The sequence below is a fragment of the Carcharodon carcharias genome, chromosome 26, assembly GCF_017639515.1.
Source record: "Carcharodon carcharias isolate sCarCar2 chromosome 26, sCarCar2.pri, whole genome shotgun sequence".
Lineage (NCBI taxonomy): Eukaryota > Metazoa > Chordata > Chondrichthyes > Lamniformes > Lamnidae > Carcharodon > Carcharodon carcharias.
This window is the reverse complement of record NC_054492.1, coordinates 21,303,039-21,317,159: the sequence shown is the minus strand read 5'-3', so window position 1 is coordinate 21,317,159 and position 14,121 is coordinate 21,303,039. Positions and strand designations below refer to the sequence as shown.

At 43.8% G+C, this 14,121-nt stretch overlaps 1 protein-coding gene across 2 annotated transcripts in view; it reads left to right on the top strand.

Annotated features, from left to right (window-relative positions):
• slc30a4 (solute carrier family 30 member 4) overlaps nucleotides 1-13,061 on the top strand; it is a 32,813-nt gene extending 19,752 nt beyond the window's left edge. For both annotated transcript variants that reach the window (XM_041175349.1, XM_041175350.1), the window contains exons 5-8: nucleotides 1,316-1,520; nucleotides 4,197-4,302; nucleotides 10,639-10,773; nucleotides 11,172-13,061. In XM_041175349.1, the coding sequence (XP_041031283.1) occupies nucleotides 1,316-1,520; nucleotides 4,197-4,302; nucleotides 10,639-10,773; nucleotides 11,172-11,359 (634 nt within the window). In that variant the 3' untranslated portion in view covers nucleotides 11,360-13,061. The remainder of the gene's footprint in view (nucleotides 1-1,315; nucleotides 1,521-4,196; nucleotides 4,303-10,638; nucleotides 10,774-11,171) is intronic.
• The last annotated feature ends 1,060 nt before the right edge of the window (nucleotides 13,062-14,121 follow it).

The window sequence follows — 14,121 nt, the reverse complement described above, 5'->3', positions numbered from 1 at the left end:
AAATAGTGAGTAGGATAGCCTTAGATTACAGGAGGATATAGATGGGCTGATCAGTGGCTAATGGAATTTAATCCTGATAAGTGTGAGGGGATGCACTTGGGCAGGACAAACATGGCACAGGAATACATGATGAATGGTAGGACCCTGGGAAGTACCGAGGATCAGACGGACCTTGGTGTGCATGTCCACCGGTCCCTTAAGGTAGCAGGACAGGTAGATAAGGTGGTTGAGAAGGCATATGGGATACTTGCCTTTATTAGCCGAGGCATAGAATATAAGAGCAGGGAGGTTATGCTGGACCTGTATAAAACACTGATTAGGCCACAACTAGAGTATTGTGTGCATTCTGGAATCCGCATTATAGGAAGGATGTGATTGCACCAGAGAGAGTGCAGAGGAGATTTACCAGGGCGTTGCCTGGGCTGGAGAGTTTTAGTTATGAGGAGAGATTGGATAGACTGGGGTTATTTTCCCTTGAACAGAGGAGTTAACAGAGGGGTCATGATTGAGGTGTATAAAATTGAGAGGCATGTATAGGATAGACAGGGAGAAACTTTTCCTCTTGGTGGAGGGATAAATAACCAGGGGGCATAGATTTAAGGTACAGGGTAGGAGGTTTTGAGGGAATGTGAGGAAGAATTTTTTCACCCAGAGGGTGGTGGGAATCTGGAACTCACTGCCTGAAAGGGTGGTTGAGGCAGAAGCCCTCAACATTGAAGAAGTATTTGGATGTGGACTTGCGATGCCTTGGCATACAAGGCTATGGGCCTAGAGCTGGAAAATGGGATTAGAATAGTTAGGTACTTGTTTGACAGGTGCAGACTCAATAGGCCAAAGGGCCTTTTTCTGTGCTGTAGACCTCTATGACTCTATGACAATCCCCTGTTGCCGATCAGTAATTTCTTCACAGTGCTATCATAGATTAGTTTGTGGTAATAGGTTAGCAACGTCAACATGGCTTCCTTTCTGCCCACATGTTAGTAGGAAATGGCCTTTAAGATAAAATGCTCACGTTAAGCAAGCACACTAGATCCTTCTAGAATAAAATCTAGCTGGCTTACAAGTTCCTTCGGCAGCTCCACAACACCAGGACCTGCAGAAATATTGTAGAATCACTGCCTGAAGAGTAGCTGCAAACACCACCTGGTCCCTAGCGCTTTGTGTTCTGTAATATTTCATCTTCTGGGGGTGTCTTCCTGCTGTTGGAGCTGTTCAGAGTAATAATGGAGCCTGTGATACTGTCTGATCGTGTGGTTTCGTCTACAAGTGTTTCACCAGTTCTTTTTTTTTGTGTTTCTTAATTTAAATTGAACAGGATGGGATTTTTGCTGAATCAGTCCAGTCATGCGCATTCCCACTCTCATTGCCCATCAGGACAAACCGCAAGAGGAGTTCGGGGGAATGCTGAACATGGTCATAACCCGGGGAGTCTCGCTGTCAGAGCTGCTTTTGTCCATGCTCTGGGGGATCTGTTGCAGAGCGTTGGTGTCCTGATAGCTGCTTATATCATCCGCTTTAAAGTATGTATGGCCTTTGGTGACTGAAAAATAGAAAACCATGTGCTTCTCTAGCAACTTTCATGACTCATTTTGTCCCAAATCACTTCACAACAAATGAAGCACTTTTGAAGGGCAGTCACTGTTTTAATGTAAGAATTGCGTCACTGGGCACATTTGTATTTAATCCACATTTTTTTTGCGAAAATGCATAGTCCTGCCAGCTGTATGGGTCCACAGTGAAGAGGAATATTCTTATTCTCTATGGTGAATGGCTCCACAGGATAAAATTATTCTTCCTTTGATCTGGATTGATATGATGAAAAATACCTCAGCAGGGAGATGGAAGTGGACTTTGGTTTGGATTGGAAAATACAATAATGGGGGTTTTTACTCCTCATCCAACATACTAACCGTACCTGGGGGTGCTCAACACTAATACTTAGTGTTGACATTACCGTCTCTCAAAAAACCATTCAGCCATCCTGTTCATGTTTGCTTAACTGCACATGAGCAAACCATCTTCATCACATTTACCTGCCCTGTTTCATATCCCTTCACTCCCTGTTCATTCATCCTCCTCTCCTATCTGACCTTGAATATTCACATGAATCCCACAGCCTCACAACTCTCTAGGTGAAGAAGCTTCTCTTGCCCTCTGTTCTATCTCTTATATTTAATCTTCTAAAGGAGATACAGGAGCAGGGGGACCTAGGTGTACATGTGCATAAATCATTGGCAGTGGCAGGGCAGATTGAGAGAGTGCTTAATAAAGCATACAATATCAATAACAATATTGAGTACAAAAGCATGGAGGTTATGTTAAACTTGTATGAAACATTGGTTCAGTCTCAACTGGAAATTGTGTCCAGTTCTGGGCACCGCACTTTCGGAAGGATGTGAAGGCTTTAGAGAGGGTGCAGAGAAGATTGATGAGGCAGGAAAGTGGGACTAGCTGAGTTACTGTTGCAGAGAGCTGGCACAGACAGGATGGACCAAATGGCCTCCTTTTGTGCTGTAACCATTCTATGATTCTATCTATGGTTGTTGGTTCTTGATCCTCAGAACAGCCCACTTTATGTATTCAGTCTGATCCTTTCATCATTTTAAACACCTCTATTGAATCACCTCATACTATCCTCTGTTTTAATGGAAAAAGACACAAGTTTCAGACCCAGTCCCAGTGAATCTGTGTTGTTTTCTCCCTAAAGCCTCAATATTCTTCTACTAGTGCAGAGCACAATGCCACACCATTATCTCTTCTCTTTTCTATTTGATACCTTATGATAAAACCTACAATTTTGGTAACCTTTAGCCTCATCCCCCAAAATTGTTGCCTCTAATGTCCTGTGGACCTGTCACCCAAGTCCCCCTGTTCCCCACCTGAGCCCACTCCTATTCACAGTATCATTATCTGCTGGTCTAAGTGCTGCAGTGTATTACCTCATACTTAGGGACACAGAATTCCATCTGACATAGATCCCATCCTTGGATCAGTATTCCTTTTGGCCTTCTAAAGAATTAACCCTGCCTCCTATTTTAGTAGCAATTTCAGGCCCCTGTCCCTCGACCCCCTAAATCCACATTTTTGACAGGCACAAGGACCCTGCTCCCCAAATCGCTAAGAGACAACGTTAAACTCCAACATTCTGATTTCTCCCTTCTGACCTGTCGGACTTTGCTTTCATTGCCTCACTTTCAATCTTCACTAGTATCTCCAGTGTTGTTCTTTTTCAAAGAGTTCCCAGAATTCTTCATCCTCTGTCTACTGTAAATGTTTGTCTTTTTTATAAGGGGATTGGAGATTAAGAGTAAAGAAATCTTCCTGCAATTAATTAGGGAATTGGCGAGGCCACATCTGGAGTTCTGTCTTTAGTTTTGGATTCCTTCTCTAAGGAAGGATATACTTGCCCTAGAGGGAGTGAAACATAGGTTAGTGGAGTGGGGTGGAAGAGAGGGTGGGTAGGGTTGAGGAGGGGGAGAGGGTGAGGGGCATGTGGGTGGGTGTGGGGGAGAGGGTGGTGGGGGTGGGGTGTGGATAGTGATGAGGGTGGGGGTGGAGAGGGATTTTATATTTTCATTTGGATGATTGTAAAGCTTGCTGCCAGTTATTGTCTGGTTGCCTCGATCTCATTCCTTATATTGTTGTTTGTGGGACTTTGTGGGCAAATTGGCTGCTGCATTCACTCAGAAATTGCTTAGAGTAACACGGGCCAGGTTGTTTGGGATGTTTGAATGATGCCAGAGACTGTGTGTGTGTTTGTGTGTGTGTGTGTGTGTGTGAGCATGGTGTGGTTTAACCACCCACCGGACACAAGAATCTGATTTGAAAGCTGGATCACTGCTCCCCACCCACTGCGAAAAGTGGGTGTGTGCCTGTGCATGTCTCTGTGTGTGTGGGTGTGTCTGTCTGTGCATGTGTCCCTGGGTGTGTCTGTGGGTGTCTGCGTGGCTGTGGCTGTGTGTATATGTGCCTGTGCCTATATGGGTGTGTGTGCCTGTGTGTGTGGGTTTGTGTCTGTGTGTGTATGTAGGCTTGTGCCTTTGTGTGTGTGTCTGTGCTGGTGATTGTGTGTCCATGCCTGTGTTTGTGTGGGTATTGGGGGGAATGTGTGAATCACATGACTAATTCAGTCTCTGACACAAAATGCAATTTCTGCTGCCAATCCTCCTTCATTTTGACTGTTTCTCTTTTTGCAGCCTGAATATAAGATTGCTGACCCAATCTGCACCTACATTTTCTCCTTCCTGGTGCTATGCACAACTTTCCAAATCCTGAGGGACACTAGTTTAATCTTCCTGGAAGGTATGAGCGCAAAATAATGATTTCACTCTACATTTCAGGTGACAAGTTGCAGGGTGAGGTTAGTGTAATGCGGTGCTGGAGAATTAGATTGATAAGTGGCCATCTTTTCCCACAGTCACTCGATGTGTGTGCACGCCTCCCTCACACAGTCACTCGATGTGTGTGCACGCCTCCCTCACACAGCCACTCGATGTCTGTGCACTCCTCCCTCACACAGCCACTCGATGTGTGTGCACGCCTCCCTCACACAGCCACTCGATGTCTGTGCACTCCTCCCTCACACAGCCACTCGATGTGTGTGCATGCCTCCCTCACACAGCCACTCGATGTGTGTGCACCCCTCCCTCACACAGCCACTCGATGTGTGTGCATGCCTCCCTCACACAGCCACTCGATGTGTGTGCACCCCTCCCTCACACAGCCACTCGATGTGTCTGCACTCCTCCCTCACATAGCCACTCGATGTGTGTGCACTCCTCCCTCACATAGCCACTCGATGTGTGTGCACTCCTCCCTCACATAGCCACTCGATGTGTGTGCACTCCTTCACATAGCCACTCGATGTGTGTGCACTCCTCCCTCAAACAGCCACTTGATGTGTGCACACTCCTCCCTCACACAGCCACTCGATGTGTGTGCAACCGTCCCTCACACAGCCACTCGATGTGTGTGCACTCCTCCCTCACACAGTCACTTGATGTGTGTGCACTCCTCCCTCACACAGTTACTCAATGTGTGTGCACTCCTCCCTCACACAGTTACTCAATGTGTGTGCACTCCTCCCTCACACAGTTACTCAATGTGTGTGCACTCCTCCCTCACACAGTTACTCAATGTGTGTGCACTCCTCCCTCACACAGTTACTCAATGTGTGTGCACCCCTCCCTCACACAGCCACTTGATGGAATTTAACATTTTGATGCAGGTTCAAGCTTCCTTTCCATACTGAGGGGTATTGGAATGAGAGGTTACTCTTTCCAGAATTATATTGATCAAATTTCAAAAACACTTCCTTTTTAAAAAAAGCACCAAATTTGCATCTGATTGTCTCTTTGGATGAGACGCAAAAAATCGTTAGATTCTCCCTACTGAGTGTGCTCACTGCACAAGATCATTACACTGCCTGAGAATGTGGTGGAGGCAGATTCAATTGTAGCTTTCAAAAAGGAATTGAATCGGTATCGGAAAAGAAGAAATTGTTTGGCTAGGGGGAAGAGGCCATGGAGTGGAGGAGCTGAGTTGGTCTTATGGAGCCAGTATGGACGCAGCAGGCAAAATGGCCTCCTTCTGCACTGTCACCATTCAAAGATTCATTACAGATATGTTATTCAGATCAGGTGCTGTGTTGGTTGCCTTTAGCCCCAGTACTTTGCATGGGGAGCCTCACCCAATCATTCATTCCAGCCAATATCCCAGACTCCATCACCAGAGGTGGCAGCACAGTGGTATACAGTCAGGAGGGAGTTGCCCTGGGAGTTCACAACATCGACTCTGGAGCCCACGAAGTCTTATAGCATCAGGTCAAAACATGGACAAGAAAACTTCCAGCTGATTACCCCGTACCGCAACCCACCTCCCACCCCTCAGCTGACGACTCAGTGCTGCTCCATGTTCTACATCACCAGTGGAAGAAGCACTGAGGGTGAAAAGGGTGGAGAATGTATTATGGGTGGGGGACTTCAATGTCCATCACCAAGAGTGGCTCAGTGGCACCACTACTGACTGAGATGACTGAGTCCTAAAGGACATAGCTGCAAGGCTCGGCCTGTGGCACATGGTGAGAGAACCAATAAGAGGGAAAAACCTGCTAGGTCTTGTCCTTGCCAATCTACCTGTCATGGATGCATCTGTTCATGGCAGTGTTTGAAGGAGTGACCATTACAAAGTTCTTGTGGAGATGAAGTCCTGTCTTCATTTTGTTAAGGCACAGCCGATGGTAAATGCTGAGTTGCACAAATCCCAAAGGGAAACTTGAAACAACTGCCACAACTGTTTTGCAATTTGTATAAATTTCGAGATGCATGCCTTGAATTAAGTAGTAATAAGACCACCGAGCCTTATAGGTTTCTTATAGTTAAGTATATACTTAAGTATATAATGGTTAAACCTTTATTAATAGAAGAAATGATTTTAAGTACAAATTACTACTGTGATACCATCTAAATCCCCAAGTTAATCCAACTCCCAGTTACACTTTTGTTAAAGCTACAGTAGGACACATAGATTTTAAAAGACCCAAGCAAAGATACTCAATACTCTGAACGATCTCATTCAAAGTGAGTTTTCTTAACTTCAGTTCTTTGTAGACAGGCTTAGATGCTAGAGGTTTTTCACACGTTTTAGATTTTAGAATGCCTTCCCTTGCACACAGTCTTCTCTCCTTTATCCATATTTTCCCCTTTGAATGCAAATTCCCATTGTTTCACTTTGTCTTTGGACTTTACCTCTCCAATAATAAAAATCTCTCATAGTACTAATTTTACCAGTAATCTTTGGGAAAAATAACACACTGTTTCTTAACTTTTCCTGGCTAGGTGTAACATTTCATCTCTCCTTTGAATTCTATCTAGTCTGATTTATTTAAAAATGCAAATTTCCTTTTAAACCTATGTTTACCTACTTAACATTTCAAACCCAGCTTATCTACTCTTACATCAAAGCCTTCAGACCAGCTGCCTTTAATTCAATTAAGGTGCATGCGCACACACACACCTGACTATTACTCTACTTTACAATAAATTCCAATAACATTATGAAAATTATTATATCTTCCTTACAACATTGAGGATACCCTCTATTTTGCAGTGTGGCACTACCACTGTGCTAAATGGGAAACATACAGAGCAGCTCTAGCAGCTCGAAACTTGGCATCATGAGGCACTGCGGGCCATCAACAGCAGCAGAGTTGTATTTGACCAGAATCTGTAATCTCATTGCCCAGTATATCCCTCACTTTACCATTACCATCAAGCCAAGGGACCAACTCTACTTCAATGAGGAGCATAGGACAGCATGTCAGGAGCAGCACCCAGTGTATTGAAAAATGAGGTGTTACATTGTGAAGCTACAACACAGGATTGCTTACATGCCAAACAATGGAGGCAGCATGCGATGGACTGAGATAAGCGAGCACACAACTAATGGATCAAATCAAAGCTCTGTCGTGAATGGTAATGGACAATTAAATAAGTAACAGGAGGAAGAGGCTCCACAAATACCCCCATCCTCAATGATGGGGGAACCCAGCACATCAGTGCAAAAGATAAATCTGAAGCATTTGCTACAATCTTCAGCCAGAAGTTCTGAGTGGATGATCCATCTCGGCCTCCTCCGGAGGTCCCCAGCATCACAGACGTCAGTCTTCAGGCAATTCGATTCACGCCACATGTCAAGAAATGGCTGAAGGCACTGGATACTGCAAAGACTACGGATGCTAACAACATCCTTGCAGTAGTACTGAACACTTGTACTCCAGAATTAGCCACACTCAGCTATATCCTGTCCACAAAAGCATGATAAATGCAATACGGCCTGTCAGCCTGCTATCCATCATCAGCAAAGTGATGGAAGGTGTCGTCGGCAGTGCTATCAAACACTATCAATGAGCAATAACCTGCTCACTGATGCCCAGTTTGGGTTCCGCCTGGGCCACTCAACTCCTGACCTCATTACAGCTTTGGTTCAAACATGGACAAAAGAGCTGAACTTCCAAAGTGAGGTGAGAGTGACTGCCCTTGACATCAAGGCGCATTTGACAGTGTGGATCAAGGAGCCCTAGCAAAACTGGAGTCAATGGGAATCAGGGAGAAAACTCACCATTGTTTGGAGTCATACTTAGCACAAAGGAAGATGGTTGTGTTTGTTGGAGGTCAATCATCTCAGCTCCAGGACATCACTGCAGGAGTTCCTCAGGGTAGTGTCCTCAGCCCAACCATCTTCAGCTGCTTCATCAATGATCTTCCTTTCATCATAAGGTCAGAAGTGGGGATGTTCACTGATGATTGCACAATGTTCAGCACCATTCGTGACTCCTCAGATACAGAAGCAGTCTATGTCCAAATGCAACAAGACCTGGGCAATATCCAGTGGTAAGTAACATTCACACCACACAAGTGCCAGGCAATGACCATATCCAACAAGAGAGAATCTAATCATCACCCCTTGACATTCAATGGCATTACCATCACTGAATCCCCCACTATCAACATCCTGGGGGTTACCATTGATCAGAAACTGAATTTGACCAGCCACATAAATATTGTGGCTACAAGAGCAGGTCAGAGGCGGTAATACCTTGCCCTGCAGGATAATGGCTACCCTGATCAGTTTATTTTGCACTGTGTATCTCACAAGCTCATGAACGGGCCTAAGGCTGTCACTTTCAGCCCTGAAAAGTGCCCAGTCTACCTCAGATTACCCTGGAAGGCCAAGGTATCTCAAACATTTGAGCAACAGGTGAAGCTAGCTGTTTCACGCTGCTACTGTGCAGTAGCAACATGAGTGGTATTCGCTACTATCAGGATGCCTCCGACAAGCCAAAAAGACAACCTGCCAACCACACAAATGAGTAACGTGGTGTATGAATTTCTGTGCCAGCGCAATGCTGGGTATGTAGGCCGTACGTCACAAAGACTGGCGGATTGTATCAAACAGCATGTCCCATCGCTGCTCGTAACTATCCAACCAGCCTGTGCTTCAAAACTCAAAACATAGTGTCCGACATTGGATTTGATTCTGCGATTGGACAACATTTGCTAAATAATCCTCAGTGTGCTAAGAATTACGCTGACAACCAATTTAAGATCGTCAATCGGGCTTGCATTTGATATATTTGCACATACTGGAAGCTACATATATTAATACACAGGGCCCTGTTCTTTGCAGACAGAAAGAACATTTACACACATTACGCCTGTTTCAGCTAAACAAAATAAGTGACAGCCATTCGCTGACTTATATCTCAGGACAATGCTTTGATCAATCAGGGTCAAGCTGCCTGGTTTAAATTGCAAACAATACATGGCAGTTAACTGTCATTCACCACCAGTGGTCCATCCTCCATGGCAACCCCTCTACATCAGTGTCCACTTGCCAACCAATCAGCACTCTCTTCTCATACAGTATAAATTGTTGTTTTCCCCTTATATTGGTGTTCTTGTGAACTATCCTGATGAGTGCAAGCCGAAAAGCTTTGACATGTCTCTTTTTTCAGCAATACTCAAGTTCTGTTCTACCGAATGACTAAATATATACATATATGAGTAAAGTGTCACAATTTCCCCTTTTATTTTGTACACTTGCCCCACTGAAACACTCTCTAAATATAATGACCTTTGCGCATTATTCTGATTTGAGTCTCTGTTTGAAATGTTTAAAGTGTCATTGTGATGAACAGCTTCAATGTTGTAATGAGTGGAATGTTAAATGTAACGGACTTTCAATAAGAGTTTCTGTAGAAACAGCTGATATCCAAAAATAAATGTTGACACTTTCAACTCTAATTTGAAATGGAAACATTGATTGGATCTTAATGTTTAGACCCTGCTCACTGCACAAGGGAATAATATTGGGAATAGCAGCACAAATTTATGTAAATCCTCCACTTCGCACACCACCAGCAGTAATGCTCGGTGACATATCTGGATGTTATGTGGCAATTACAAGTATCTGAATAGTTTGAGCTACTTTTAGCCAGTTTGTAAATAAAAGAATTGACAGTGAAGGATTGGGATTTACTGATAGGAAATTAGAATAAGGAGGTGCAGAATAGAAGAGCAAAGAGCAGCAGGTTATTATAATACAACCTGAATTACTGCAGGTTAAGGCAGAGACTGGATGGTTTATGAAGGAAGAATGCAAGGAAATGGCATAGGATTAGATAATTATAGTTTGACGGACTAGCAGGTGCAAAGGGCTGAATGGCCTCCAGTACTGTAATTTATCTGGTTCTATGATTTTATACAGTATTTAAAATATTATACTGAGATGTTGCTCAACCCTAGTGAGATTTACCACCCAATCTACCATCTCGTGGCCCAGGATTTGATTCACTACAGGATGCTGCATATGTCGTGTGACTCTGTAGATGGGGGTCATCAGTCACTTTATGAAATTTTCTTTTTGTCCTGTGTCAATTTATGATAAACACCCATTATCCCAGAGCAGGTGGGTGTTTCTCTGAAATCTTGTCCTCAGTATGACAATACAGGAAGGTTTAGGTTTAATGTTCAAAATGTGTGTTGAAGATTTGTGCTGTACAAGGATTGGTTGATGAACCACTTAGACAAGGTTAAGATCCTCTAAAACTGACTTTTCATTGGTCTCTGTCCCCCTCAGGAACTCCAAGACATCTTAATATTCACCATATACGTGATGCTCTGTTAAAGATTGAAGATGTTCACTCTGTTCAAGATTTGAATGTGTGGTCATTGACTGTGGGAAAAACAGCAGCAATTGTGCATCTACAACTGAGTAAGCAGTTTGCATGTTTATCCTGGCACTTTCTGGGCACATACCGGGATTAACCTTTTGACACACTCTTGGGTTAACCCTGTGGCACACTCTGAAAGTAAAAGCATCAAGCAGTTACTGGGCTTTGCCAGTGGAGTAGAGGATGAATAACACGGGTTTCAGGTGGAGAGAAAGAGAGCGAGGGAGAGAGAGGGAGAGGGAGAGAGGGAGGGAGAGGGAGGGGAGAGGGGGGGGGATGGTGTGAGGGGGAGAGAGGGGGGGGATGGTGTGAGGGGAGAGAGAGGGGGGGATGGAGTGAGGGGAAGGGGGAGAGAGAGAGAGGGAGTGAGTGAATTGTTTATGGTTTCTGTATCTTGCTGAAGGCTGTTGAATTCTGATTTATATTCGTGTTTATTTAGTTCCAGAGAGTTTCTCCAGGTGGGAAGATGTTCAGTGTAAAGCACAGCAGATCTTGCTGTGTACCTACGGAATGCACCAATGCACAGTGCAACTGCAGATCTTCAAGGAGACTCTGAACAATGTTTGCACTAAGTGCAGGTCCTCGGATGCTTTAGGAAGTGGACTCGAATTTGGGGGAAGAGAGTAAATCCATTCAACAAATTGTTCAGAAAATCTAGAACACGCAACTTTTATAAAAATTAAAAAGCATCATTTTGAAAATCTTTACCTGGCAACAGTTCTCCAGGAAAAACAACTGTGATATTGCAACTGATGCCTCACATAGTCACCTCACTATGCTTTCTAGCTAGAAAGCGCTTGGTCTCCGCTGTTTATTTTGAAGGACCGTTTGCTACTCAACTGCTAATCAGACAGGTGAACTCCTCCAATCTTTGGTCATTATATTCTCCTGTTATTGATTTGCCACAGATTAAACTCCACATGTTTTTGAATTTTCCATTTAACTATGAAAACAGCTCTATTTTAGCTATTTAAGTGAGATATTTTAGAATTTTTAGTGACTTGCTATAGTTATGATTTAGGGTTTTTCAGTATTGCATATTCTGGGATTGTGGCACCAGGATGAGAATTGGTGAATGAAATGGATTGATTCCAGCATAAGGACAATGGCTGAATAGCCTCCTTCTAGATCATTCTATGAGTTTTCAAAGGTTCAGGAACTGGATCAAAATTTGATTCACTACGAACCAGTCGAGTTGCTTCAGCCAAATGAATCAATGATCATGAAAGTGCCTGTAATGGAGTTATATTTGTACTCCCTCCCAATTTCCTGTGTTTACTTCTAGTCCCATCTCCTTCTCCCAGCATAGGGAGCTGGGAACATCTCCTGTTGCCAGTAAGTGCTTTTGAAGCAATGTTAAGGGGTTTGCTGGGAGATGGTAGTTATTCACTTTAAGATGCTGCAGCACGCTCTCTCTCCAGTCCCATTTCCCCTGAGTCTCCAGGATTTGGATCTGATTATATACGGTGGTTTGAAGGCAGGTCTGTACCTTGTGTGACTATTACCTGAGGCCTAGGCAGGACCATTTTGTAACTGAATTAGTTACAGTTGAATGTGCAATAGTGCAGCCTGTCTGGAACATGGATATAAAAACTCTACAGTAAACTGATACTGCTTTATTACCTGTAAAAAAACAGGACATGCATTTATTACCCATCCCTTGTTGCCCTTGAGAAGGTGGTGGTGAACTGCCTTCTTGAACCACTGCAGCCCATGTGGGACATGCTGGTCTGGTAGAATCCCTGAAAAGAGAGAGAGAGAGAGAGAGAGAGTTCTGGTGAGAGGTTATCAACCTGAAACGTTAACTCTGTTTCTCTCCACAGTCACTGTCAGACCTGCTGAGTTTTTCCAGCATTTGCTGTTCTTATCTCAGATTTCCAGCATCTGCAACTTTTCCTTTATCTGAAGTTTTGAATATCAGTATTTACTGTTAAACAGTATTTTATAATCAACATTTTGAATTGTATATTTTTCAAATAAATTTCCTGTAATATTTATTTAGTTGACCTCTTCATGGCTGTCCTCAAACATCACAGAAACTAACTGGTTAACGCCTAAACCTCCCTCGGAGAAATCACACTTTATAAACTTTTTGATTGTTTTATAAGGAAAAGAACTGAAAACGTAGTTAATGATTTGTACAAGTTAGTGAGATTATCTTTGTAATTATATGAATGGGCTTCCATTGTCCCTGAACAATGATAGTATTACAACCTATTCTACAATAATGTATTCAGACCCAGGATATACTTGACCCTGTTTAACATCAATAACTTAATCACAATGTGGCCTCAACTCAACAAATTAAAATTATTGTACTACTCTTCTACATTCTGCCTTTTTCTAAATGTTGTGTGTAATTCCATACTTATCAACATTCATGTGTTAACTTTGACAGTGAGTGCTACTCACTACAGGAGCCATTACTGCCTTGCCTGGTGTCCACACATTCCCTTAGCAGTGACCACTAGCCCAGCATTATGGGACCTCATTGTTACTCTGAACAATCGTCTTGATTTACCTGCTTCAACCTCTCATTGGCTAGACTTTTACTCAGCTATCTCCCTATCTTGAGGGGGATGGGGGTGTTGGAGGGTGGAGGGAGTTGGGGTGGAGGGTGTGGAGGGAGTTGATGGTAGGAGTAGGATGGAGGTCATCCCATCTTTGCATTTACTCTGTGACAAATCGTCTCATAGAAAATAGGAGCAGGAGAAGTTCATTCGGCCCTTCAACATCGTGGCTGATCCTCTACCCCAATGCCGTATTCCCAGCCTCTCCCCATATCCCTCGACACCTTTCTACTCCAAAAATCTATCTACTTCCTTCTTAAACAGTCTCCTGTTTATTGCTAACTGCTCACTGTCCGCTCCAGGATTAGAGAGCTAAATGGTCTGTGTAACATTTAAATGTTACAGATTTTGAAGCTCCTGCATTCTCTAGTCCCGAGTCCTTTTCAGAATAATTCAGTGATCAGGATATTTTTGGGGGGGGGGGGGGGGGGGGGGCTGCGGGGTGGTTGGGGGTCTGTTCGCTGTCCCTGGAGGTGAGTCCGCAAGTGCTGCAGGTAGATTGGCTGCTAGCCAAATGCAGGCGCCTCACATCCGAATCTGAACTGCCCGGTCCACATATTTCCAGTTGTGGGTCATTCGGTCGAGAGAAAAACAAGAATTAACTTTTCAGGTCGAAGATCTTTCAGAATCCAGTTCTGATCATAGGTCACAAACCTGAAACCTTAACTCTCCCTCGCCACAGACGCTGCCGGACCTGCTGAGTATTTCCCGCATTTTCTGTTATCATTTCAGATTTCCAATATCCGCAGTATTTTGCAGGATGAGGGGTTATTCACGGATGGTTATGGACCCTGATCACAGCCAATGAATGACCCAGTC